Source organism: Manacus vitellinus, unplaced genomic scaffold, assembly GCF_001715985.3.
Source record: "Manacus vitellinus isolate BGI_N305 unplaced genomic scaffold, ASM171598v3 scaffold_9_pilon, whole genome shotgun sequence".
NCBI classification, from domain to species: domain Eukaryota; kingdom Metazoa; phylum Chordata; class Aves; order Passeriformes; family Pipridae; genus Manacus; species Manacus vitellinus.
Window position 1 is genome coordinate 2,267,478 of NW_021940917.1, and position 27,798 is coordinate 2,295,275.

The 27,798-nt window shown below is 38.1% G+C and overlaps 1 protein-coding gene across 1 annotated transcript in view; it reads left to right on the forward strand.

Moving 5' to 3' along the window:
- Positions 1–23,896, forward strand: part of CEMIP2 (cell migration inducing hyaluronidase 2) — a 50,243-nt gene extending 26,347 nt beyond the window's left edge. Inside the window, exons 8-24 of the mRNA XM_018086039.2 lie at positions 2,295–2,504; positions 2,890–3,095; positions 3,704–3,773; positions 6,585–6,713; positions 8,400–8,488; positions 10,386–10,517; positions 10,994–11,029; positions 11,699–11,854; positions 14,462–14,639; positions 15,125–15,340; positions 16,041–16,249; positions 16,911–17,096; positions 18,262–18,481; positions 18,956–19,054; positions 20,896–21,044; positions 21,741–21,847; positions 22,513–23,896. Of these exons, the coding sequence (XP_017941528.2) occupies positions 2,295–2,504; positions 2,890–3,095; positions 3,704–3,773; positions 6,585–6,713; positions 8,400–8,488; positions 10,386–10,517; positions 10,994–11,029; positions 11,699–11,854; positions 14,462–14,639; positions 15,125–15,340; positions 16,041–16,249; positions 16,911–17,096; positions 18,262–18,481; positions 18,956–19,054; positions 20,896–21,044; positions 21,741–21,847; positions 22,513–22,709 (2,589 nt within the window). The 3' untranslated portion in view covers positions 22,710–23,896. The remainder of the gene's footprint in view (positions 1–2,294; positions 2,505–2,889; positions 3,096–3,703; positions 3,774–6,584; positions 6,714–8,399; positions 8,489–10,385; positions 10,518–10,993; positions 11,030–11,698; positions 11,855–14,461; positions 14,640–15,124; positions 15,341–16,040; positions 16,250–16,910; positions 17,097–18,261; positions 18,482–18,955; positions 19,055–20,895; positions 21,045–21,740; positions 21,848–22,512) is intronic.
- Positions 23,897–27,798: the final 3,902 nt, after the last annotated feature.

Genomic DNA, 27,798 nt, shown 5'->3' on the forward strand with positions numbered 1-27,798 from the left:
CAGCTTTCCCAAAAGTAGATTTTGCTCCTCAAGACTTAATTATGCAGAATTGGAGGAAGGGATATCAATGCACAAGTGTTATAGAAATATCCAGCAAATATTGCAACTTTGTGTGGCAGGGGTTAAACCTTTAAAGTAATGTCCATGTATGTGCATCCGGTTATATTACAAAATAAAGTTTGATCTCCCTCTTATCTCTTTTTCCTCCTTTTACTTCCTTCCTCCCTCCCCAGGTGATAAGCACTGAATCCTAAATATCTGCCTCATCTGAAACTGGGCACTAGAGAGGCATGGAGAGAAAAGAAACTGTGTTGGACCATGGGGTTTTGTATTTAATTTTTTAAAAATTTGAAAGTACTAAGGTTATATAAAGGAAAATGCTTCAGATTTCTTGTATTATAAGCATAAAGCTGAGGGAAAGTAGTATTATAGAAAGTAAAATTTAAACTTGTGTTCACTTACATTTTTAGGTGAAAGGTTTGAGCAGCAGTGCTTCACTGATGCTAGAGAAGTTTGAAGTCTCATATTTTAATTGCAAATGTATTTGGGCTCATTATGTGGTCATCACAGTTTAAATTTCTTTCTAATATATTTGAATGCAGATTTTAATTTTATGCTGGTGGACATAATAGTGAGAAAGAAAATATGCCCTTTCCCTACTGTGTGGCAGCTTTTGTTTTGTGGAAGAAAGTAGGTGGACTCAAAGCACTTCTTTATGTTTAAGATAATGTAATGAAAGAAGATAATGACAGGCTGGGTATCTTGCAAAGTGTAACCTTGATTGCCACAAAAGTGTAAATACAGCAGACAAACATTTTGAGTCATTAAAGTTGTTAAACTGTTTCCAGGGGACTGTTTAGAGTAGTAGATGGCTGCTGCTAAACCTAGACTTAGCACTGAAAACATTTTTAGTTTATGCTAATCTTGCATGCCCAAGCAGAGGAATCCTAGACACTAAGAAATGTAACAGCTCTTGATCATTCTGGATTTCCTACTGGTCACTAGGACAAAAGCGTAAAGGAGGCTTAGAGGCAGTGAGGGAGCGGCATTGCTTTGCAGTTTTGGTGCTTTTCAATGTTAAAGAGTCAGAGATCAGGGATGTCTGTATTTTAGGCATGCAAACCTTAGGAGTTCATTTAGTGGAGGAGGAGAAAAAAAGTCCATATGACTGATTTTCCTAGAGAAGAGTACGTATGAAAATTTTTGATAAATACTCAGTACAGGTAGGTTAATAAAATTAAATTACAAACCAAAGGCAGGGTCTGTTTTGGTTTGGTTTCTGTTTTTTTTGTCATCTTAGCTCCTTGCAGTTTAGCTGTTGCACTTGGTTTATGTTTTCTTAGCAGGTTAGGTGGAAGAAAATACTTTTTCTTTCCTTCATTACTGCTACAGCCCCATCATGATTTACTTTGTACTCAGTAGCTTTACGGTAAACTTGTATGATTGTGAAGGCAGTTTTTTATCCTTACTTAATAAAGAAATTCCTTTTGAAGTGCTGTGTCCAGTTTTGGATTCCCATTGCAGAGATGATTTAGATGGACCGGGGTATCTCCAGGGATGGTGGTGTGTGGCAGCAAGTGATGATGAGTGAGGAGGAGCTGAGAGGAGGGATCTTGTTGCTGTCTTCAGGCACTGGTGAGGGTTCAGAGAAGCCAGAGCAATTCTTGGAGGTGTAGAGGACAAGAGGCAATGGGACCAGGCTTCAGCAAAGCAAATAATGCTTAGATACTGGGAAAACGAAAGGGCAGAACCAATTTATATCTCTGTGGCTGGAGGTGTTCTCTGAGCAATGTGCTCAGGGCAACTGTCTTTAAACTGACCCAGCGCTGAGCTTCCAATTGGACTAGGAATCTCATCAGGTTCCTTTGAATCTATTTTTCTGCATAGCTGGTTTTTATTCAGCTAAACCTGTGCTAGGTGGACTACACTGGTGCAGCTTCAGTACAGACAGGTTCTGATGTGAGTGACTTCTCTGTTTGGACAGTACATGTAAAGAATATGTAATGTGCCACCTGATAAAGACCAAACAGTAAAGTGTGGCAGCATATCTGGTGAAAATTCCTCTGTTTTAGCCACATGGAAGTTAAACTTTTCAACTTATTTATGAAGGATACTGTTTTGTAAGGCATTCTGTAGAGCTAGACAGTAATGATTGTTCTAACTTATTGTGTTGTCCTGTGGCAACCGTGTACATCTAACTTCTTTACCTCTGGTGTAGGTGATGTATTAACTTAAAATTTCCATTGGTTAAGAAGCAAATAATTGGTTATTCACTCTGGACTTCATATTTTTAGATTTTGAAGAATTTTACATCTGTTCATCTCTCCTACGTGGAATTGAAGCAAATGGGCCAGCAGCAAATTGGAAGTTACCCTGTTCATTTTCACCTTTGTGGAGATGTGGATGAAAAAGGAGGTTATAGTGTTAAAACTTACGTGGAAGGTCTTTCCATTCATCACTGTTTTTCCAGATGTGTGACTATTCATGCAACTAATGGCTTGCTGGTAGGTGCAAGGAGAGTAAAACATACTGTGTTGGAATAAATGTTGAAGAGCATTTAGACCCCAAACTAGTCCCATCCCTTTTGCAATTTTAGTGCTCAGTGATGTTTTTCTTATTTCAGTGAATAAATGAACAATTGCAAACAGTAATTTATTTTTAACAGCTCTCACCATTCTGTTTTTTTGGATTCTTCCAGACAGCTAAGCTCTCCAGAAATAATAGTGTGTTTGTAAGGGATAAATAAAACTGGGTGTTTGACTCATCTGAACTGCTGATACTGAAGCTTCACTCTGCAGCTGTGCCAAGATTGTATAACTATATGGTATTTGTCAAATAAATCTCAGTAAATGCTATTACTACTGACATAATGAACTTGTATTTCTGCAGATAAAGGACACCATTGGCTACGACACACTAGGTCACTGTTTCTTCATAGAAGATGGCATTGAGCAGAGGAATACTTTGTTCCACAATCTTGGGCTAGTCACAAAACCAGGCACTATTCTACCTACAGACAGAAACAGCAGCATGTGTATTGGTATTAGGGATAAAGTGTATGGAAACTATGTCCCAGTGCCAGCCACAGACTGCATGTGAGTATGTCATGGTGAAAAACTAAAACCAAGCCAGCTGCAGCAGTTAAACTGCTGATGATCTCTTGAAAAAAATACAGATGGGAACACTTTTATCTATAATTTAGTGAATGCAGACACCTTAAATATAATTTACATAGTATTGGTGTTTAAAAAATAAGAATAAAAAGTAACATTTAGTCTTTTATTAAAGATAAAACAATAAGTTGTTTTATAGGAAGATTGTTGTTCCTTGTTATATTAGTGGCTTTAAAAGCCTATTGAACATCTTTATTCTGTGTAAATGTACACATATTCTCAGGTTCTCACCACTGGAGACATAAGTGATACTTATTTCTTGTGAAAGCTTCTTAAAATAGTTTATCATTGCATGGGATATTTGCACAACATTAAATACAATACTGGGCATTGAACTAAAAAAAAAGGCATTTTTGTCTTCTAAATGTGGTAGGTTTTGTGATTTTTATTACATATGTGAAGCAGTGACTTCACCAGTTTAGCTTTTTCTGGTGTGCTTGTTAGCAAGGGGGAATTTTTATTGGAGCTAGAACTTTTCTGTTTCTGAATAATATTTCAGAACAGTAACCTGTTTCTGAATAATATTTCAGGGCGGTTTCGACATTCTGGATTTCTCACCCCAACAATCATCTTATAAATAACGCAGCAGCAGGCTCACAGGTGAGGCATATTGATGTAATTCATCACAAACTACTCATGTCACTGGCATTTGTAAAATCTGTAACATTTACACTGCCAGAAGTGCATATATTTTTCTTTTTTATGTATAAATATGTTCTTAATATGTTTGGCAGTGTATTGACATTGAAGGTGCAGGCTGTGTCTAGATGTGCATTCGAGAGATGCCAGAAATCTTTGTTCTGGCCGCAACAGAGGAGATCTCTTCCTCTTTGTAGTTAATAGACCTGACTATAGTGTTGATGTGTATATGTAGAAATTCTTTTATTTTCACAGAACTAACGCAATTCAGTTAAGGCTTCTGTATTTTATGTAGGTTGTCATGAGTTTAGTGACAGCTCTGCAAGATCTGTCTTTATAGCTGTAGTCATGGGAATGAAAAATGACTGCGAAAGGGTGTTCATTGTGTAAGAAACAGCTAAACTACTTTTTCCTGTCAATGTTTACTCATTTGTTTCTAGTCAGTGACTGCTGATATGGGTTTGCTTGTCGTTAACCTTATATTAGTGCAGATATCTTGTTACAGCTCCTTGCAAAGTAAAGCTGAACTGCATTGTACAGGTTGTGGAGGAGGGGGGCTGGAGTCTTTTCTACTTCGGCGTTGGAGGAGAGTCTGAGATGTGTATGGTTTTGAGTGGATATTTTTAAAGAGATCAGTGGGATGGAAAACAGGAAAGATTGTTCATTGTTGTTGCAAGGGCTCCAGTGCTGGAAGAATATGAGTGTGTGTATTTTTAGGTACAGATAACATAATAAACTGTTATTAATAAATAGAATCAGATCCAAAATATTTAACTGAGTTGAAATATCTAAGGTATAAAAAAAAATCAGAAAATTTTGTTCTTGTTTTTGTGTGGTCTGTTTTTTGTTGGTTGGGGGTTTTTGGGGGGTTTTTTGTTGATTTTTTTGTTTGTTTGTTTTTTGGGGGAGGGGGGTTGAGTTTGGGGGTGGTGTTTTTGTTTGATTGTGTCTTTTTTTTTACAAACTTTTCTATTTAACTGTCTACCACTAGGAAGGATTTAGACTCACCTACCGAATTAAATCGGTTCTTTTCCTCCCAACGCCATATCTTACAATTTTGCCTGCTTCATATAGACCAGTTTTAGCGTTGCGGGCTAAGTTAAAGACAACAGCTTCCTCGATCTGGTGCTTAAGGTCCTGTAAGGTCTGTTTTCTGCCTCCATAGAGCATCCCAGTAGATGTTATTTCCTTTTCTTACCAGAATGTGCCTGATCAGAGCAACTATTTCTGTATGTTACAAAGTTTTACCACCCTGATATACCTCCCTTGCACCAATGTAAATGCATTGGTATAAAGGGACTACAGCTTAATAAGTTTTAGAAATAGAATGTTTCAACTGTGTTCATACAAACTCTACACTGTAGAGCCTTTGCTAATATAAACTATAGCAATTCACAAGCAAATAATTCTATTCCTCCCCCCAGCTCCTTCATTATACAATGAAGCCCATTGTAAGGGTGTATTGGCAGTAGATGTTTCTTTTGTTTTGGCTGTGTATGAGAGAGAAGAGGGAAAAAAAAAAACCCTTTTCGTATTTCTGAATGCTTTCAAGTGCTTAAGAAGCTTTTAAATTTATTTTATGATTTTTCAAGCATCAGGATGTGTTTTGGATAAAATTTACTGCCAAACACGGATCTGTATTTAATTATATAGGAAGGAAGGTTTTGGTATTTTTTATTAATGGAACATCCACATTTGCTTTGTAATGGTTAGTCACTAGAAATGGTAAAGTGTGTCATCATAGTGGATGGGGAATGTTGTTGTGAAGCAGAATTTCCAGATAATGAAAAATGAGCATATTCCCAGGGTGGTACATTTGAAATCTCTTAAGCCAGGGTGAATTGGCTTAATCCACGTTTCTTGAAAAGGATGATGACTGTTTTTTATAAGATGGAACATTCAGTATGCAGTGTTTTTGTAGCTACTGTTTAACCCTTTAATGTGCTTTATGTGAATATTTTTTTTAATGTTGTAAGGGCATGGAGTGTATGGTCAGGCAAAATTTTTCCTTTTTGTAGGTATCTGCTATGCAGGTGTTGTCATGGTGCCACCTCTTGTGAACACAGATGTGCTTGAAAGGGGAAATTTTTGTGGGTCTTATTTAATAGATAAATCCAGCTTCCTTAAGAGCAGGGATGTTGAAGAAGTAGAGAAAATGAACAGATACTGAAATTGTTACTGCATGTTATTGGTACAGTGCTCTGAACTGGCCAGACTTCTTGATATGCTTTTTTTTCCATTCCTCTGAAAGATCTTGTGGATTCTGATGTGAGCAAAGATGAACCGCCTTTAGTCAGACTGTAACAGTAAGGAGAGAAGGAATGGTTTTGAGTATTTTATTGTGAATAGTATGATTTATTACTAAAAAAAGGAAAATCAAGTGTGTGGGATGACATGTAACTGAAATGCAAAAATTACTTACATTAGCCTGGACACTTTTTCTTCCTTAAGTATTAGAAGATCTTAAATGTGTGGTGTTATATGATTTCAGTCAAAAGCAAAACGCTTTTTAGCGCATATTGTTCACTATAATATAGACTAATTTGCAGAATCCTGCTTTCTCACTGGGAACTTGTTTGGAAACTTTATTTAAAAAATATATTCTATTGGGCACTGTTGATTTGGACTATGCTGTTACTTGCTTCTTTACTTAAAATGTCCAAGTTCAGCTTTGCATACACTTACTTTGTGAAAAGATGTATCAGAACCAATAGAAGTATCAGAATCACTTATAATCACTTATGAGTAGTGTTATTCTCTCCTTACTTGCAGGATGCTGGAATATGGTATTTGTTCCACAGGGTTGCTACAGGAGATTCTCATAGTTTAGCCATTGAAACCAAATCAGAGCTTACACCCCTAGGAATCTTCTATAACAACAGGGTTCATTCTAACTTTAAGGTAATGTATTATCTCATTAAAAAAAAAAGAGTGAAGTTCTTTATTTGCAAATATTGTATATTAGGACTTGTCTGTTTATATTTTGAACTGGTTAGATGATAGATTTGTGCTGTGTTTGAACTGTATTGTAGAATGGTTTATAATCAGTATGCGTATATTTTCTTGCCACGTTTCAAGTATTCGTTGTATTTCGCATCCTCCTAAGGCATAAACGACCAATTAATACTTCTAATAAAGGACTTTTTCTCAGAAGTGGTGCTTCAGGTGCTACTCTTTGTAGCTTTGTTTTCTATTCTGAAGAAAGCTGACCCTTGAAGAATCAAAGTTCATTATAGTTGTAATTCATCTAATAGCTTCCTGGAGTAGCTGTGACTTGTTTTCCTGAATCTGTAATGTAGGGTAACTCAAGTGTTTGCACATGGTGGCACAGTCTCTGGCTAAAAATTAAGCTTCAGTGTTACCTTCAGGAGCCCAGTTACTTGCAGCAGTTTTTTCTTACAGGTTCTCAGCCTAGACAGAGGCATTGATGATTGTTTTATTCGCGACTTTCATACTTTTTCCACATTTTAACTTAAAGTATTTCATTTGAAATCTACCTGCTCTCTGTGTGGGGGTGTATAAATATAATGACATTCACAAAGCCACCTAGACTCTAAATCCTTATTGATGTTTGAAATTGCCTTATAGACATTTTCATAGTTTAGCCATTGAAACCTTATAGAATCACTCTTGCCTTTTTTTTGCCAGGTAAACTGATTTTGCTTGACAAAATCAGTCTGGGATACCAAGAAAGGATGCAATGTTTTATGGAGGTTGTGTTAATGACCTCTTTGATACTGTAGGGCATTTTGTTCAGATTGGAATGAAAACATACTGGATACAAGAGTGCAGTAGGAAGAAAAAAGTTTCAGCTATATAGCCGGTATCATCTTTAAACACAGTTTGTGGACTAAAATTCCATGTTAGAAGAGAAAATTCCACTAACAGGTTTGAGAATGTACTTGTGCATGAGACTTATTTGTAATCATAATTTGGATCAGAGGTGAAAGTAGTTGCAGGTATTTTTATGGAATTCAGGTTAAAGAACACAAATGCTTCCTCCTTTTATTTTCTCAAGTAAATTATATCATACTGGGTTATAAATTTCCAACCTGATGATTGCGTAGACAAACAGAGCCTTTAGTGGTGAGAGTAGTTTAATTTTTAAGTGAAATACAAAGGATTTTTCACAGTGGTTTGTGGTTTTTCTTTTGTTTTGTTTTATTTTTTTCCTTTAGTTTATGAGATTTGAATTCGAATGGTGAATTTGAATTATGGTGAAATTATGGTGAATTTGAATTCACCATAAGACTGGATTCCAGATTTTCCAGAACACCATCTGGAAATAAATGTAAAACCTCAAATAGATGTCGTGAAAGAAATACGAAGTGAATTTTAGTGATCTTCCATTACTTTTCCTTTTTTTTCTATGCCAGATAGTTCGTTTCCTCTTCCCAAATTAGCACAGACTGGTTTATTATATTATTTAGCTAGTTTTCCCGTAGACAATATGCCTGTTAAAGACAAACTGAAAGATATAGGAGTTTCTGATTTGTGTATGGAATGCAGTGTTTAAATTTTATAAATTCAGTGTTTCTCTATCTTTAATTTTGAATAGTATGAATTTTCTTTTCTTGCTTGTTTCAGGCTGGTTTGTTCATTGATAAGGGTGTTAAAACAACTAATGCTAGTGCTGATGATCCCAGGGAATATCTTTGTTTGGACAACAATGCAAGGTAAAGGATATTTTCTTTTAAATTAATGAAAAACGGTGAAGTTTTGAGGCTGCTCTTACATTCACATGAGGAAAAACACTTGTAAAACAATACAATAATTTATAAATTATAACAAAACAATAAATTTATATATTTTCTTTTCCCTCATTTGTTCATGTTTTGGGAAGAACAGGGATGGAGTATCTTAAAGGATTTGGCTGTGTCTTCACAATTCTTGCTCATGGTAGTTTTCAGGCTCATGGAAGACATTGTTTTAAACATGCTCTACTGTCACATTTAAAATGTTTTCTGGAATTGCTGCTAAAAGGAAAGGTTTCCTTTCAAATCTGATCATCTGATTTATGACTCAGTTTTAACTAACTGTTAGAAAAAGGCTTCTGTAGTACATCCACTTGCCTTTCCTACTGCTGAATGCTTTCTGCCATACGTTCTGGACTTCAAGGTCATAGCTCAGTGGTGCAGTTTTAGTAAAGGCTGTTTGCAGAGATGGTACAGTCAACCAAATTTTCTGTGGTTTACAAAGTGAAAGAAAGCAATGGAGAGTCTTGGAAAGTTTCAGTTTGTGCCTGGTTAATCTTGTCCTGAACTTCAAATAAAATAGCTGGGATGGTGATTAAATGACAGTATTGGATAACTGTATCTTGTCAACACTTTACTGTGACAACTAAGCATTAGGACTGAAAATATGGTTCATATTGGTTCAATTGGCCTGTGTTTAAAACAAGGACGGTTAAGTGACAGATGCAGATGCAGAGAGGAAAGTTCCTAATTTTGGTGATACTCAAAATTTCATGGTTTGGAAATGAACCTGCTAGTTCCATGTTTTGACAGAAAACCCATGTAATCCTTGCAGTTTACCTCAGTTGTAATAGGCAGTCAAGAGGAACATGAGAGGGGCAAAATGTCCTATGAGAACCTGTAGTGTGTTAAGGATGTAAGAAACTCAGTGCATGAGATGGGGTTCAAGTTCCACCACAGAAAAAGAAGTAATGAGGCACTGTGTAACTACGTGAGGCCAGTAATTTATTGTACATGGAACCAAACTGGAGGGATTTAGATGCTAATTGAGGAGACTGAGACTGTCAAAACCAAACATTTACCTGTTCTCCCCTTCCTCCCTTGAATGGGGAGGGGGCAGATCCAAACCCAAGCAGATTATACAAAGTGATTGGGGTAATGGATGTAGATATCTTTACCCACTCAAAAAGCCTATTTGTAAATTTTTTTAATGTATTACTTTTTCTCTGGGGCCTTGGTGATAATCAAGTGAAACTTTCATCAGTTCTTAATCAGGCTGTTTCTTCCTATTCTTTAGACTAGATTCCAGCCATAATTTACTGTGTGAGACTATCTTGTTAGCAATGCAGACTGTCTGGGTTGGAATAGAAAAATATCTCATGAGTCCTTAAAGAAGGAATAGTCCTTTATGTCAGAAAAGTTTGAAAGATTCGAAGGAGCAGTTAGACAAATGTCCAGCCTGTTTTTGCATAGTAAACATCAGCCCTGTGAGTCCTTCCAAGGAGCTTTAATTCCCTTCATCAAACTTTTACATTAATGCTGCAGTACGAGTGGGGAGGGCAAAAAGAAAAAGGGGATAAAGGGAGATGAGATGCAGCTAAAGAAACTCAGAGAGACTGAGCAGAAGCCTGTGAGAGTTACTGGAAAAGAGAAATTTTATATTCCTGCTTCATTATACCCAGAAACATTTTTCTAATAGTAACGGAGCTAGAGATGCACCTGAATTTGACTTCTCTCATTCCAAATGTGAAGTAGAGTGGACTTTACCCATCAGATGAGCATGAGTGTTTATCTTTAAGGCTTACCTTGTCCCAACATGTATGACACGTGAAACAAACAGTTTTCTTCTGCTGAATGTTTGGATTTTCATCTCTCCCAGGTTTCGACCTCATCAAGATGCAGACCCTGAAAAGCCTCGAGTTGCTGCCCTGATTGACAGTTTAATCTCTTTCAAAAACAATGATCATGGGGCCTGGGTCAGAGGAGGGGATATCCTCATTCAAAACTCAGGGTAGGTATTTGGAAGCAAACGGCTGCATGATGTTACAGAGCTTATGTAAATTACATTACAACAGGGTTGTTAGGAGGGTTGCTGGTTAATTTGAGGAACTTCTCGATATCATGACCAACTTTCACACCATATTTGAAATATACAAGTTTATATGTGATTAGATGAGAACCTGCCTTAAGCTGCAACAAAAAGAAACCATGTAATAAAAAGAACTCTAAAAGCTGTAGAGACCGTGAATTTAGGCTGAGGTATTTATGAGTTCCCTGAAGGTCTCATGTCCTGCTTAAAATGTGTAGCAAATTATTTGATTAGCTTTTAACAACAGCATTTTTAGAAGAGTTAGGTGTGTGGTTGTTCTAAGTTCCACTAAGAGAAAAATTCAGGGTTTTTTTCAGTCCATAGCAGGATATCCTCTTACGGTAGCTTGTTGTAGGGTAATCCAGAAATAAACCCTGATGTTTTGAACTTTCTTTTAGGTTTGCTGACAATGGAATAGGTTTGACGTTTGCTAGGTGAGTACTTTGTTTCTGTATTTTCTTGCACAGAACCTTAGAAAATCTACATCTATTAAAATTAATAGGTATACTTTCATAAGGCTGTAGTTTTATTTCTGGACCTGGTTCTATTTCCATTGGTACAGATGAAGTTATAGAGGCTGTAAATTGACATAGCTACCAAAGCTTGCACTTTAATTTAACCTGTACTTGGTTTACACCAGAGTTGGCTGCCTCTTCACCAGAAGGGCTATGTTTATCCAGGTATTCTTGGTTTTGTATGATTCCTTTAGGCGGTTTTTTTATTTACCTTCTGAACAATTGAAAGTGAATAATGGAAAGAAAGGGGATGACCATTTAGAGGGCGTAGAGTCTCTTTCTAATGAAAAAAACCCAAGTAACTTACTTAGGTATTAAACCAAAATTGCTGCCATTTAGGTTATGACAAAGTGGTTTTAGGATTGCCAAAGAAGAGTGCTACATTAGGAAGGGAGTTAGAATTTTTAATGTTCAGCTCTCTGCTGAACATTTCAGAGAGTGAGCTCTATTATGATTCATTTATAATACACAGATTTAATAATTAAGTCTAGGAGGACTGTTACTGAAGTAAAAGTAGGACTGTCCCTTGGTGTATTCATCTGGTGGAGAGTCTTGGCTAAAGACTGACCTCTGATGTTGCCTTGATAGTGATGGGAGCTTCCCGAATGATGAAGGTGCCAGCCAGGAGGTATCAGAGTCACTGTTCATAGGTGAGAGCAAGAATTATGGGTTTCAAGGTGGCCAAAATAAATATGCAGGAACTGGAGGAATAGACAACAAGACACGCACTCTGCCTAGAAATCGGTAAGTATGTCATGAGTGAAGGAAGTAGAAATACAAGAAACATTCTCTCTACACACTTCTTGGTTGAGCTGTGAGAGATAAAGACTCCATTGAAGGTGATGGTTTCGTTTTCTTTATAATGCTTTGTGTGCTACTGTGTCACTCACCTTTTTGCTGAGGAAGTTTTATCTGATGCTACTTCAGGTCACTTTTCTGTAGCAAGTTAAGTTATGGTACTTAAATGAAATCTTTGTCTTAAAAAACATTTGGGTCTGGAAGAGAGAAGGAAAAAAGCTTTCAGGTAAAAGAATTTCAAAGGTCAGTTTGGGGCTAGAGACTGCAATCTGACAAATCACAGTCTATGACTATGATCTTTTTTTTTTTTTTCTCATTGACCTGCTCTGAGGCTTGTTTAATGTAGGGTCGAGTACTTAGAATAGAAAAGAAGACTGTTGAGGTTTAAGTCCATCTGGAAATTACATCCCATGAGGCTACTCCCACACTCTCACCCCCAAAGGTGAGAGAGACAAAAGGGAGAGATTCTGAACTGAGATAAGAACAATTTACTGGAAACAGAAATGAGATAAGAAAAATAACAGGAAAAGCAGCAATATTAATAACAAAAGTATACAAGAAGAGGGTGATTTATATGCAGAAAAAAAAAGTGCTCACTGACTGACCTGACCCATGCCATGCAGCTCCCAAGACAAAGAACAAACTTGCTGACAGACCGTCCATGGCTATGTCTTTCCCTCAAGCCCAAGACAATGAAAAACAATAGTGGACAAACTCTCTGGTGGGGACCATTGTTATGCCACCCGCACCATTATGCCACTGCTCTGTTTGCCCCTCGTTCCCTGGAAAAAGGGTAACAAGGGAGAGTCCCTTTCCCTTGCTCCCCAGCCATGATGAAAGATGGTATTGAATAGCTCTTGGCCATGCCCACAGAGCTCCAGGCTCCACCCCTTCATGTTCTTGGTCAAAACCAGGATGAAGGGTGAGTTAAGTTTAGGCCACCCTGGTTTTTTGCTGCTTGGCCATTTAAAAGAAAGAAGTTAATGTCACAGTAATAGATGAGGCATTCAGTCTAGTTGAGGGGAATCACAGAACATTTGAGGTTGGAAGGGACATCTGGAGGTCATCTTGTCCAACTGCCTTGCTCAAAAAGTGTCACCTAGAGTTGGTGTTCCAGGGCCATGTTCAGGTGGCTTTAAGCCATCCCAAGGATAGATTCTCCACAACTTCCCTGGGCAACTTCTGCCTGTGCTCAGTCAAACTCACAGTGAGAAAGTTTCTCCTGGTGTTTAGGAAGAACCTCCTTTTTCTCATCTTATGCCCATTGCCTTTGGTCCTGTCACAGTGAGGAGTCTGGCTCCATCTTCTTTGCACTCTCCCTTCAGATGATATTATACCTTGAGATCCCTGCCTAAGCTTTCTCTGCTCCAGGCTGAACAGTGTGAGGTCTCCCAATGTTTCCTCCTATGGGAGATACTCCAGGGACTTGTCATCTTTATGGTCCTTTGTTGGACTCTCCAGTATCTCCGTATCTGTTTTGTACTGGGAAAAAGTAGGTGTTGCTTCACCAGTGCTGAACAGATGGGAAGGATTACTACCCCCAGTTTGTTGGTAATCCAGTGCAGCCCAGGATGCCTTTTGCCTCTTTGTGGCAAGGGTACGTTGTTTGGCTTATGGTCAACTTGGTTTTCATTGGCACAAAAGGTGTTACTTCAAAGGTGCAGGACTTTGCACTTCCCTGTGTTGGACTTCATGAGGTTCCCATCTGCCCATTTCTTCACCTGTTGGGGTCTATCTGGATAGCAACACAACCCTCCGGTGTATCAGCTGCTTCCCTCAGCTTTGTGCCCTCTGCAGACTTGATGAGACTATACTTAGACTAATCATGCAGATCACTAATGAAGATGCTGAACAGTACTAACCTCTGGGTTACACCACCAGTACGCCTCCAAGTAGACTTTGTGCCAACCATTCAGCTGGTTTTCAGTCCATCTAACTGTCCTCTCGTACAGCCTGTACTTCATGAGGATCTTACAGGATCTTTGATAATGTCAAAAGTCTTACTGCAGTTTTGGTAAACCTTGTCCACTGCTCTACCCCCAGCTACTAGGCCAGTACCAATTTTCAAGGTGGTCAGACATGACTTCTCCTTGGTGAATCCATGCTGATTACTTCTGATGACTGAAAATAGTTTCCAGGATTAGCTGCTCCAACATCTTCTTGGGGATCAAGCTGAGGCTTACCAGTCTGCCATTCTCTGCATGTTCCTTCAAGTTAGAAGTGACATTTCCTTTCCTGCAATCTACAGTCCCTTCTCCCAGTTGCCATGATCGGTCAAAGAGCAGCTGGTATTATTTTCCTGCTGTATTTTTCATATTGGAAAAGAGGCACAATTGCCAGTGGGCAGTGATAGCTCTTCTAACAGGAAAATTTAAGAGTGGGAGATTTTTTGGTTCATTAGAGAAGTGCAGAAACCATATTTCCTTTACTAAGATCTATCTTGTGAGTCATTCTCAGAGTGATTCCTCTGAGAGGAAATGTATTTATGACACAGATTCAGGCATATCATGGTTTTTGTTACAGGATGGTATAAATATTTGCTTGCATCTACAGGACATTTCCAATCAGAGGCTTTCAAATTTATGATGGACCTATTCACCTTACTAAGTGCACGTTCAAAAACTTTGTGCCAACTCCAGACAGATTTACCAGTGCAGTTGGGTTCTTGATGAAAAATCCATGGCAGATGACACCAAAAAATAATATTTCTCTTGTGAAGTTTGATCCAAACGTAAGTTTATCACAGATTTTCCTTTAGTATTGTAAATCGTTTTCTTCTATTTAAAATAAGCAGACAAGGGCCCTAGGTCGTCTTTTCCATGCATGCCTACTCTAGAGTTTCTCTCTTGGTTGGCAGTCACCCAGGGTGTATTGTCTCCTGAGCAAAAAAAAAACCCAACACAAACAGAGGAATGATACATTATAATAAATGATTCATGACTTTCTGATAAAGCTGAAAGGGAGGTTTTCGTAAGATTTTGTAAGATTAGGTATATCCTTAGTAATGAATTTTCAGTTGCAAATATTAACACTGTTCAGAAGCAAGAACTGGCCTGAGCCCATTACTAAAAAAGTGTGTCTGGTTTGCAAGATTCCACTGTCTTTGCCATAAGGTTTTTAATAAACTGTCAAAGTTCTGTGTTTCTGCAGATGTGCAAGTGTTAGTCTGTGCTTCACCTGAGGAAAAAAAATTAAAATTTTAATTGTTGTTGTCAGGTTTCTTTGAAAGCCTTCTTTGGAAAGCCTGGTCCCTGGTTTGAAGAAGGAGATCTGGATGGTGACAAGAACTCAATATTTCATGATCTAGATGGTTCAGTGACTGACTACAAGGATACCTATGTGGGCAGAATGGATAATTACTTGATTCAACACCCCAAATGCATTAATATTACAAAATGGAATGGAGTAGTTTGCAGTGGGAACTATGCACAGGCTAGTACTCTTGGCTTTCTGTTTGGGGCAAATCTACAACATGAACTACTTGTGGGGTCACAGGTCACAAGAAATACAAAATTCCATATCTTTAGATTTCAAATTTTTTTTTGCTTTTTGAAGTTCTTTTATGTATATTACACTTTTTGGCCAATTGTGTCTTGTGTCATGTTCCCTTCAGCATGCGGACTGGGAGTACATTATTAGACGCTGCAAGGTAACAGTAAATGTGGATGCTTGCCTAGAGTTATATGTTGCAGCCCTATAGGCTAAAACATTTTTGCATTGGAGCTGTTGTCTTCCACTCGAGTTCTGTCTGCTTTTTTTTCACAGAGTGGATTTTAAGGGTTTATTTGGTTGATTTGTTTTCTGGAGATGTTAAATACCATCTTCGAATACAGCTCTCACAGGTTTGATTCCCATTCTGGTTCCTGGTCTGTGTGGTCAAGTATCATAGCTGGTTTTTTTTTTTATTATTTTTTTCTCCTCCCTCCCCTTTTTTGTCTGTAAAATGGACAAAATCTACAATAGTTTTTCAAATAGTACTTTTATTCAGGAGATATTTGTGTATTACATAACTCAGAGTATCAAGTTGTAGCATTTTGGTCAATAATGTACTGATTGTGCTTTGCTATTTCATTTCCTTTTGCACAGTGTCCAAATCTTCCACTTTCTTTTCATCCTCTTTAATATCATACAGGTTTATGTCCAAACCTGGAATGGACAGAATCTTTCCATGACTATCATCCGAGATGAGTACCCAGCCAATCCCATGGTTCTTCGGGGTATTAATCAGAGAGCTGCCTTTCAGCAATATCAGCCAGTAGTGATGCTCCAGAAGGGCTACACAATACATTGGAATGGAAAAGCTCCAAACGTCACCTATCTATATCTCATTAACTTCAACAAGTATGTTTACTTCTTTTCATGTCTGTGATCAAAAAGGCACATTTAATGTGTGTGAGAGTTTGCAACCATGAAGAAGACTGAAGCTGAGGTTAGGGTTTTTTTCTTAATTACAAATACTAAAGTATGAAAAGCAAGAGAATAAGCAGTAGACCTCCACCTGAAGTTAAATATTTGTCCAGTATGCTGTCTTTAAGAAAAAACCTTTAGAGAAGAAAATGTACAAATAGTGACATTGAGCAGAATTGGGGTTGAATAGTTTATCATACTTGATGTTGTTGTCAGATAAACTTACTAAATGTCTATGAAGTATAAAAAAAAGGTTCTGAGAGAATCAGAGTTACTATAACGTTTAATGAAAGACTGTGCATAGAGGGAAAGAATCATAGAATCACCCGGGTTGGAAAAGACCTCTGAGACCATCAGATCCAACCTTTGATCCACTACCACTGCGGTTACTAGACCATGGCACTAAGTGCTACATCCAGTCTCATCCTTAAAACCTCGAGGGATGGTGAAGACTTAAAGTAGAGAGGGGAAGAAAGATCTTCTGGTTGAGGGTTTGGGAACTTTTGTTTTCCTGTTGCTTGTTTTTGAAACGGTCTGTTTGCTGTGTTTTGACATCTAAACTGTTCCTACAATGATTCATATGTTTTGTTTTTAGGAATGACTGGATTCGTGTTGGTCTTTGTTACCAACCAAATACAGATTTTGTTATAGTTTTGGAAACCTTTCAGAGGCGGTCGTCTGCTCTGTCAAGCAAAGTAGAGCGCTACGTGCCTGTCTCTTCAATTACGGAGCTTGAAAAGAATCGATCAGACAAGAAGTTTTACTTTGACAACAGTACTGGGTAACTCCTTGCAACTTGACCCTACTAGAAGATGTTGTTTAACCTTAAAATGTCCAGTTTGATAGTGTTAAAAGCAACTGGTCGAGACACCTGTGTAAGAGGGAAGCTGTAGTGATGGAGCCTAAAGCCTCTTTGAAAGAATATTTCTCTTTATATGTCTTTACATCTCCAAAGTGCAGTCATTGTCATTGAAATACTTTTCAAGAGAACTGCAGTTGCCAGTGATATTTCCTACCCTGTGTCTGGGGAAAATGTGGTATCTGGTGTGCTGCAGAGCAATGCCTTTCAGGAGCTAATTTCTTAGTGCCTTCTTGTTAAATTGAACATTCTAGAAATTTCCAAGAAGCTTTCTCTTGCAAGAACATTTAAAAACTATATTTCTGAAAATCCTAATCTGTTTTCAGCTGTCTCAAAAGAACATAAAAAACCCTAGTCTCTCTTTCAAAAGTACTTCTGACAGTGGCCACTGAGATCCTTCTGAGAGGTTTAAGATATGGTCAGCTTTCAATAAATGCAGTCCTATGTACACCACTTGTGTGTTTTGCAAACATCGATCTTAGACTTTTAATTTGTTCTCTCATTTATTTTGTTCTTGTCTGCTAATTTGTGTTTAATACATATGCAGATGAATGTAGTTTTTGAAAAGACATTTATGTTCTTTGTTTAAGACCTGCAGTGGTAACTTGAATATGTAATAAAAGAACTGCCAGTCTCTGTGTACCGTGAACATACTTGACTACTACGCCCTAAATTGCATTTCTAGGCACTTGCAATAGCACAGTTTCATTGTCCAGTGCTGGTACATGAAGCTGAATATCCAAGCAATTACTGCTGCATGTCTCTAAAGATGTTATGATCAAAGAAAATATTTATGCTCTGCAGTTTGGTTTTTATATCCTGCAAGCCACTGATTTGAGGACTTTGCTTCTTTGCAAAGCATCTGCATTCATATTGATGTCTCTAATTGTTGGAAAATTCAGGTATATCATTGGAGACTTCCGAAGCTAGTAAACTGTAAATACTTTGAAAAAGTTTGGATAGCAGTGCAGAAGTGAATACTGTAGTTTCTGTGTTTCTGAAAATTACGAAATATAGCTGTTAAGGTTTAAAATAAATACCTCTATTTCCACTGGTTAATTTAGATTATTTTTCCTCTTTTTGTTAGATTACTGTTTTTATTTCTTCAAGCCAAATATAATAGGGATGGTCACAGTTATTGCTCATCTCAGGGATGTGAAAGGATCAAGATTGTGACCAAAGATTCAGCAAAAGGGATAAGTAACTGCATGGCAAAAGCTTACCCAAAGTACTACCAAGGACCAACTATCATAAAGCAGATGCCAGCAAAAACTACTGTACCATGTACAAGTTGTGGCACAACTCAGGTAAAATAAAATAAAACTTTTCGTGAACTGTAGATTCTCTCTACTCAATTTTAGTCCAAATTTCAGTCTTTCATCACAGAGTACTGAATTTACCACTTTGCACTGGTCACACTATTAATCTCTGTATGCCAGAAGGTGGGAAGTCCATCGTAGTTTTTGTTCTTTTTGTCTTTTGTTCACCTCTCACTCAGTGCTACAGAGGAGAAGCATAGGTAGATCTGATGCCTTGCACTTCAGTATTGTCTGTGCTCCTTGGAGGATGTAGAATAGGTTTGCTGCAAAAATCTATGACCAACCTTCCTCCTCTATTTTTGGATCTCTGCTTATTAGCATGAACTTGAAATTGGATTACTAGTACCATAAATAATGCCACTGACGTATGGATTCTTCTGCTTTCGAGCATGGGCTGTCATAAACTGGCATGATAAAATGTTGAAGACACATCAGTAATTAACTGGTTTGTTTGATATCTAGATGGTATTCACCAGTGATCCTCACAAAAGCTACCTCCTTGTGCAGATTAATTCATGTGATGCAAAAGAATCAAGCAGGGGTCAGCAAGCATTTATATCTGTAAGTATTCTTTATGGTTTTCTTCTTAAATATAATTTTAGCAGTTTGTATTATAACAGTTGTATAGCTCTACATAATGCTTACCTCAGTTTTCTTCACTTGAATGAAAAGATGGTTCATTGTTTAAAAACCGAACACTCAAAAAGTTGATGTTTTACCTCAGAAAGCGAGGCTTCAAAGCTCCATTTTGTATTTGAATCCTTTTCTTCTGGAGAGAGCAATGTTCCAATAAGGGAGAGTTTAAAATCTGAAGTTTTGTATTTAAGTCTGTGTGAGTATACATTTTTGGCTTTTTTTGGAAATACATGAAACACACAACCTAACAACCTGTTTGTTAAATCCATGTTGTTGAAATTTTCCTTGTGCTAACAGATTAGCAAGTTAATAGGATGGGTCATGCAAGCCACTAAGCTTTGCTAAAGTCCTCAAAATGACAATTACGAAAGAATCTATAGAGGTTTCTGTATTTGTCCTAGTGTGGCCCCAATAAGCCTAGGGAATGCAATACTGTATAAAAAGTAGTTTAATTTGACTTTTCCATTCTCATGCTGAAGGAGACTTGCACATGATACTGAAATAGCATTTGCAGACACCCTTGCACCACAGAGCTTAGTGTGCATGTGCCTTTCGTTCTTCAGTGTCAGTACATTGGCTTGGTTGAATTATCCAGCCAGACAAATGTCATGTGAGTAGCATAACCTTAGCAACTGCAAACTTCTACAGGAATGTGTTTGCCATATCCAGAGCAGTAAGCGCACTCACTAGTTAGTGACTGGACTGTTGAAGGGAACAATTAACTGCACTATTGTCCAGAAGTCCAGGTGGTTCAGAATCTGAATTTTATCTTCCTGAAGCAGGAGCAGTGATGGAGGCAGGTATCAAGTCACCCGAAGTATGCAATATCTCTTTAGAAGCCAGGGACTTAAGGCTCCTGTGTAATTTTAGAAATCCTAATGGCAGTGTCCTCTCAAGGAGAAAATTGAAGAGATGTTAGGGAAAACAAGTATTTGTAAGGAAATTAGTATACCTCTGTAAACACCTGAAGGAAAGTACAAAGATCAGTGTTTCCAGAGCCACAGTGCTGTCTGCTCTCCTATATGGATCTGAATCATGGGTCATCTACCGCCACCACCTGCTTCTCCTAGAACACTTCCATCAACGCTGTCTCCGCACAATCCTAAACATGCACTGGTCAGATTATGTGACCAATACATCTGTTCTAGAACAGCCAGCAGTCACGAGTATTGAGGCCATGTTACTGAGAACACAGCTGTGCTGGGCAGGGCACATCTCCAGGATGAAGGACCACCGCCTCCCTAAGATCCTGCTTTATGGCGAACTTGCCACTGGTTGCCGCGTGAGAGGAGCCCCAAAGAGAAGATACAAGGACTCCCTGAAACAACATCTCAGCCTTGGCCATATTGATCAACATAACTGGTCTACTCTGGCCTCCAGTCGGGAGGCCTGGAGACACACCATCTGTAACGCTGCTGATGCTTCTGAGAATGCACACAGGATCACTCTCAAGGAGAAAAGACAACACAGAATCGTGTCTTGCAGAATATATCACCTAAGGAGTCTTTCTGCTGTGCCTTTTGCAACCAGACGTGCCTATCTCGTATTGGCCTTTTTAGCCACCAGTGTGCTTGTAACAAACATGGGCAGAGCCCTTCCCAGATCTTCATTCGCAAAGCCCAGCCATGATGATGATGATGAGTATACCACTGTGTCTAAACTAGAATAACATTAACACTGAATGTAGTAGAATTGCTCTTTGATTCATATTAACTTTAAGAAAGGAAGAAAAACGTTATTTTCTCTCTGTTTTTCCTCCCATTCAGGTCAATGACACCATGTTTTCCTTCAAGGATAATGGTATACTTACTGTTATAATAGATGCCTGCGCTGGCACAGTGTTGGGAAACAAATTATTTTCTGGAATAGACATTAAGCATGTAGGTGGATATTTAAAATCTGGAATTCCACAAAGGTATGCATAATGACCATTTATTTCCAATATGCTCTGTACGCTGTAGCTCCGTTCTCTGATGAGGATTTAACATAATGGTGTTTATACAGGAGCACTGAAAGTGAGCAAAAGAGATATCTAGGTTGAGGGAAAAGGGCAAACACAGGACCGTGTTAACAGACAGTTTAGCCTTATTTAAGAAAATAAAGCAAATTTTGAACATTTTTGATTTTGTGGTATTGCCTGTCTTTCACCTTATTTTCTTAACTAAACATCATGTAATAATGCTTCTTTGTGTAAAACAATAACTTTTTGTTTAATGAGGACACTGGCAAGGACTATGTGAAAGATATCATATTGTTCTCTCCCCATAGGGAGAAAATTACTTATCATTAAAGAAAGATAGAGTTGGTGTCAGAAAAAAAATCACCATTCTAATATGCTAATTAGGGATTAATATCTAAACTTAATTTTTTGATACAAAATATTAAACTCTGTTTAAATACCACTTTACAGTGATTTTGAAATTACATTTTAAGGTCAGTTTAAAAATGAAAAATTTTAGTACTGCTTTCAGAAAGGGTTGACTGTTTCCATGTCATGAGTACTCTTAAAGAAGTGGACTATGAGACCAGCTAGCTGTAAAGACATGTAGCAGAATATTAAAAAAATATTGTGTTTGTAACAGCTGCTGTCTCTGTACTGTTTTTACTGCAGGTCTATTGTTCTACTGAGCACAAGAGGTGATTTAGAAATTCCTAATAATTTAGCAGAAGCCTTAATGTCCCTGGGGACAGCGAAACCACCTTATCTTCAGAGTAACGGTTGGTGGAAATTTTGCACATTTTCTTTGACACCACCTTGGTCTGTGTGTTTATGTTGGCGTGGTGGGTTTCTCATGGGGTGTGTGTAAAGGATGCAGCTGGCGGTGAGTGGTTGCCAGTTTGCACTGGTGTGGGCTTCTGCAGAAACAGAGAAATTACTGTGGCAGTTCTTTGTGCCTGTGGATTATACAAAAAGAGTCCTGGAGTTTTTTCGTGAAGCCTGTATTTTGTGCCTCACCCAGCAAATCTGTTTTTAAGCAATCTCCTGTACCTGGCTAGTGTTTCCTGTTGTAACAAAATTTGAAGCTAGAAATGAACAGCTCTTGGTATTTTGAGGGATGATGACTTTATAAAGCCACATGGGGTAGTTCTCATCCATTCAGAGGCTTGGCACAAGTTGTGTCTCAGAAAGCAGGTTTTCTAGCTGTCCAATTAGCTGTGTTTTCAAATTAAGATTTCAGACTATTTCATATTGTATATTGAAAAAGGAAATTGCAAATCAGTATTTCCTTGTGAGGTATGTGTGTAGCTGAGAGTGGATTAATGTTCTGAATAATGTGGGGGAGAGAATTTTGAAGGAACATTCCCTTTTCTTCCTAACCGGTTGTGTATTGTGCTTCAATGAGCTTGGCTGGTTTAGTAATGCTGAGCTGTTTTTGTCACAGGAAGCCTGGCCTTCCTGGGCTTCAGAGGAAGCTTTAAGCCATCCTGGATTAAGCTGTTTACTGGTCCTGCTGGGCATGGGCTCGTTCAGATAGAAAAGTATATCCCTTTACAACTGGAAGAGTATGGCTGTGCCAGAGCAATCAAAAGCCGACAGAAAGACCTCGAGCTTCTGAAGAAGGCTACAAGATCTCGTTAAAGATTTAAGATGTACATAAAAGCTGGGGAAAAAATGTGAACTAACTTATTTTTTAATTTATGGCATTTTAAACTATATTGTTATCCGAGTAAATCATGTTATTGTCTGACAGATGTTTGCCAGCATTGACTGCTTGAATGCCAATCTGTGCACCTTCTAGTTGTATAAAATATTAAAGAATTTATTAGTATTTGTATAAACAGGTTTCAGAGATTTTTCAGATGTTTGTATTTACTGTAAACAGTTTTGTTCTGTTTATTACTCCTTTTGTATGTAAGACGGTGTTCATAAAAGCCTTAAATTTTTAATAACAGATGTTGGAGTGCATCTTGGATTACTTGAATGATTTACATTAATGCTTCCATAAGCAGCTTGAATTGATCATTATAACTTACACATTTTCCCTCAGCTGTTTAGGTGTTTTTTTAAGAGTTAATTTAGCAGTCAGCTTAGTTACATTCTCAGTCTGCTTTCCAGCTTGTTAAAACCCAGTTTCCCTTATGCAGGTAGCTGATTTAAGGGGTTTTAATTGCAGTAAAATTTTTACTTTCTATGTGAAAGATGGAGGGGGGAATTCAAAGATCCAGCCTGGGGCTGGGTGAGGATTGTATACCATGCAACAGAGTTTTACAAGGCTATGTGTACCAGCATGGCATGCAGAACAGGAAATTACTACTGTTCTTTAGGATCATTGTTTATTATTCCCGCTGAATACACAGGTGTATCTGTGAGAGTTATTGTAGTAAATAGTCTAGATTTTAAGGCTGCAGTCTCGAGTACAGTTTGACTTCAGCTTAGTCTTTTAAAGCTTGTAGCTAAAAGGGCAAAGCTGAGATTCTGTTAATATCAATTTGTTAGGAAACTGAGTTTCTACTCCTGCAGTGATTTTTTTTTTTTTTTAATTTGATAGGCTATCCCAGCTTTAACTTATAAATAAACAGAAAGTGCTCTCAGTTCATTCAGGCATATATCTTTATATCTTCAGTTCATTCAGGTTATATCTTTTGCCTTAACTTTGATCCTTTTAGTATACTCATGTTGTTAATTCCTATTGACTTTATATTAGGTCTGTTTGATTTTTTTTTCTGGTTTTGTTGCAATTATTTGGCCCTTCCTGCAGATAGCGTGAAAATCATTTAGATGAACAGAGGCACAACTGCCCCTTTTCAGGATCCTAGTCTTTGAAATTAAATTTCAGGGACTGTAAAGATGCATTTTCAAATAGGGAACAACAGGTGCCATGGAGCTAAAATGTAACCCTAGTTCTAAAAAAACTGACATAATTCCTTGTATATTTTCTCATTCATTTTACATGTATCTACCATTCAGAGACTGTTTGTGCTTTGAATTCAAAATGCAGTGTCTGTTGCAAATGAGCTATATGCCTGTCTTCTCCAAAGAAGTTAAAAAACTGTGGGGATTTTTTTTTTTTGTGCTTTAAAGGAGAGGAGGCACAGTAGCAGACCTATTATTCTGTTCAGTTGAAATATGCTACCTCAGTGCTACAATTTAACTGCCTGGTCTAATGTAGTTTCCTAAGTGAGAAGGGAGGGGAAAGGAGCACAACAAAAGAGATGAAGTTAACTAATAGATTACTGACATTATTTTTATTGTAAAACCAAGCCAAATGGATGATTGTGTATTTTGCAGTTGCTTTAATGTTCTGAGTACAAGTTGGTCTTGTAATGTTTAAAAAAAAAAGATGTCATTTTGGTAGGGGAAGATGTGGTAAATCTTTGACTAGTTATAATGTTTGGTGTTATTAATGCAGGGCAACATGATTTAAATGCTCTGAGTGCAGTAGTGGTAGTGTTTGGGGATTTAAATGGCTTTAAGACTTCCTCTGTTTTGTGGGTTATGCTCAGCAAAGAAATAATGATGAGGTAGTGACCCTCAGGCTTGTGAGGTTGGCCATTATTTATGAAATTCTGCTGTTCTAAGCTGTCTAGTAAAAATTGTCCTTGGAAGTCTCAAGAATATTCTGATGTAGGGCTTACTGATGAACAATTTGACCTGAAGTTGAAGAATTGTCTTCTGGTGTAAATTTAAACACTTAATAAATGACATAAATAAATTCTTACATCTGACAAGGCAATAAAAGTTTAGGTGTCTTCTGTTCTTGTATCTAGTGATTTTATAATATGTGCTGTGTGAATAAGATAAACTATTTTATTTCAAACACCAATTTACCTATGAAATTTTGGAGCATATCCTACTCTTCTTTCCCAGTATACCTAACTTGTCTCTGAATGGAGACACTGATGGTGACTGAAGTTATGGGCCTGTCTCAAAACTCAGGCATCTCTTAAGTCTGAGCTGCTGAGTGTAGAGTAATATCAGCTTGCAAGGGCAAGCGGAGCAGCACTCAGGCTTCCTCTCCATGTCTTTAACTACCTGGTGGGGGAGCAAAGAAGATGGACCCAACCTATTCTCGATGGTGCCCAGTAGAGAACAAGAGGCTGTGGGCGCACATTGAAATGCAGGCAATTCCACAAAAACAAAAGGAAAGTTTTTATACTGAGTGGGTGGTCAAGCACTAGAACTGATAACCAGAGTGGCTGTGGAGGAGCAGCTTTACCTAACCCTGCTTTTGGACAGCTCGTGTCCTGGGCCTTCTCTAGCAATGCCTGCCAGGCTGATGCTGTGGTTGTGGGCAGTGAAAATCACTAATGTGCTTGGCCTCTCTTTTCAAGCACTCCAACCACCACAGCCTGCAAGGGCTGAGCCACCCACTTTTCATGTCTGAAACTCAGTGAGACCTTAAAAGTGAGGCATCTCTGCCCCAAACCCATTCCAAAAGGCTTTGTAATTTCCTCTTCATGCTCAGGCTTTGTATACAAATAGATTGATTTCCATTCCTTGCTCAAATGGTGTCATCATGCTGTAAAGAAATTAAAAAACAAGAAACAACAAAAGAATAAACTACTTGGAGTAGGTAGCAGATTGACAAGGCTCTCTCTGGGCAAAGGCACTGCTCAAAATTCATTATATGAGGAATGGGGAGACCTATCCCTAAGGGGCCAGGAATTATGGCAAGGATGTGCTGTAGTAAAATACAGATTTAATTCTGCATATTGTGGGACAGTGACAGCTGAGGTCCCAGATAACTTCTGACACATGACATGAAAATAAATTTTCCCGCTTGGGGCAAGTCCCATCATTTCCTCTGCTTCTCCTCAACTCCTTTTCACATTATGTAGGAAGAATGTAGATCTAAGGATAGTCATCCAGGTCTGACTGAAAAGCATACTAACTGGGTTTGATGATAGCTGCATCTTATGGTACACTGCTCAGTGAAGGTCTTAAAACAGTTTGTCGTGGTTGTATTTGTTTAAGGTAATCCTTAGTGACTGAACGTCTATGAAATGCAACAAAAAGCAGTGGCATTTGAACTTCAAAATTGCATTTATGTGAGCTTTTCCCAGTCATTACTTTTCCACCTCTTCTGGTCATACTTGTTCTTGCACTTAAAGGGAAGGTTTTATTCTGGATGTGGCACTTAGTGCCATGGTCTAGTAACCACGGTGGTAGTGGATCAGGGGTTGGATTCGATGATCTCAGAGGTCCTTTCCAACCCCACTGATTCTATGATTCTGTGATTCTATGATCCTTTCCTAGACTTCACAAACATATTTTTCTTTTCTAATGCCATATCATTGTCCTGTGTCTTGGGCTAGTTAAAACTCTTAAGATAATACTCAGTGTTCAAGTATATGAGGCCACCTTCGACTTGAGAATTTATGAGCTTTTTTAATTTTATGGCCTGGGAATACTGCAATTTTGCAGATTAAATTTGTACTAACAATTGTAACTTCAAAAAGAAAAAAAAAAAAAAAGCTTGTCTGGTCATAGAATTCCACCTCTAATTTTTTATGTGATGAAATTCTGAAAAAAAAAATATTATTGGATATAATGGAAAAAATTTTAGAGAGAGGAAACATTATTACTGCCTTCTAGTACTTAAGGGTACAGGAGAGCTGAAGAGGGTCTTGTACAAGGGCACATAGTGATAGAACAAGGGGGAATGGATTTAAACTGAAAGAGGGTAGCTTTAGATCAGATGTTAGGAAGAAATTCTTTACTGAGCAGGTAGTGAGGCACTGGAACAGGTTGCCCAGGGAAGTTGTGGGTGCCCCACCCCTGGAAGTGTTCAAGGGGCTTTGAGCGACCTGGTCAAGTGGAAGGTGTCCCTGCCCCTGGCAGAGGCAGTTGGAAGGAAATGATCTTTGAGGTCCCTTCCAGCCTAAACCATGCTATGAATCTATGAATTTTGGAAGAGAGCAATCTTGGGATCTCCAGAGATCAGCATAACCTTTTCTGTTACATCATCCTGTGTTTTTTTCTGAACCCATACTGAAAAAATTCAGAGAGACTTGTGCTCTTCTTGAAAGGTTTGCGGCTGTCACATTTGGTGTACTAGTGAGAAATTGGCTTGGTTAGATCACAGAGAAATTTCGAAGTAATCAATCTGTATAAGCTTTCTCCTTTAAGGCCAACTTTTTAACTTTTTAACTTTTTTCTATTGTATTTAAAAGTACAAAGCAGACTTAACTGCCTTGCCTGGGAGGCAGATTCTCTGTTTATCTTATTCCAGGTTGAATGGGTTGACAGATGAATATACTAATGTATAATCTTTTTCTGAGGAAATGTTCTTAAAACATGTGAAGACCTGTCTTTAAGTATAATTTCTTCTAAATGGAAAATAAAAACAAAATGACATTTCGAGATTATTTTGTGTGTGCAAGTATCTAAGTAATAATGCTGTGATAGACCTACTCTCATGGCTAGGCTTCGCGAACGAAGATTTGGGAAAGGCTCTATCCACATTTGTTACAAGCACGCTGGTGGCTAATAAGGCCAATACGAGACAGGCATGTCCGGTTGCAAAAGGCACAGCAGAAAGACTCCTTAGGAGGTATATTCCACGAGACACGATTCTTTCTGCGTTGTCTTTTCTCCTCGAGAGTGATCCTGTGTGCTTTCTCAAAGGAAGCGGCAGCGTTATAGATGGTGTGTCTCCAGACCTCCCGATTGGAGGCCAGAGTAGACCAGTTATGATGATCAATATGGCCAAGGCTGAGATGTTGTT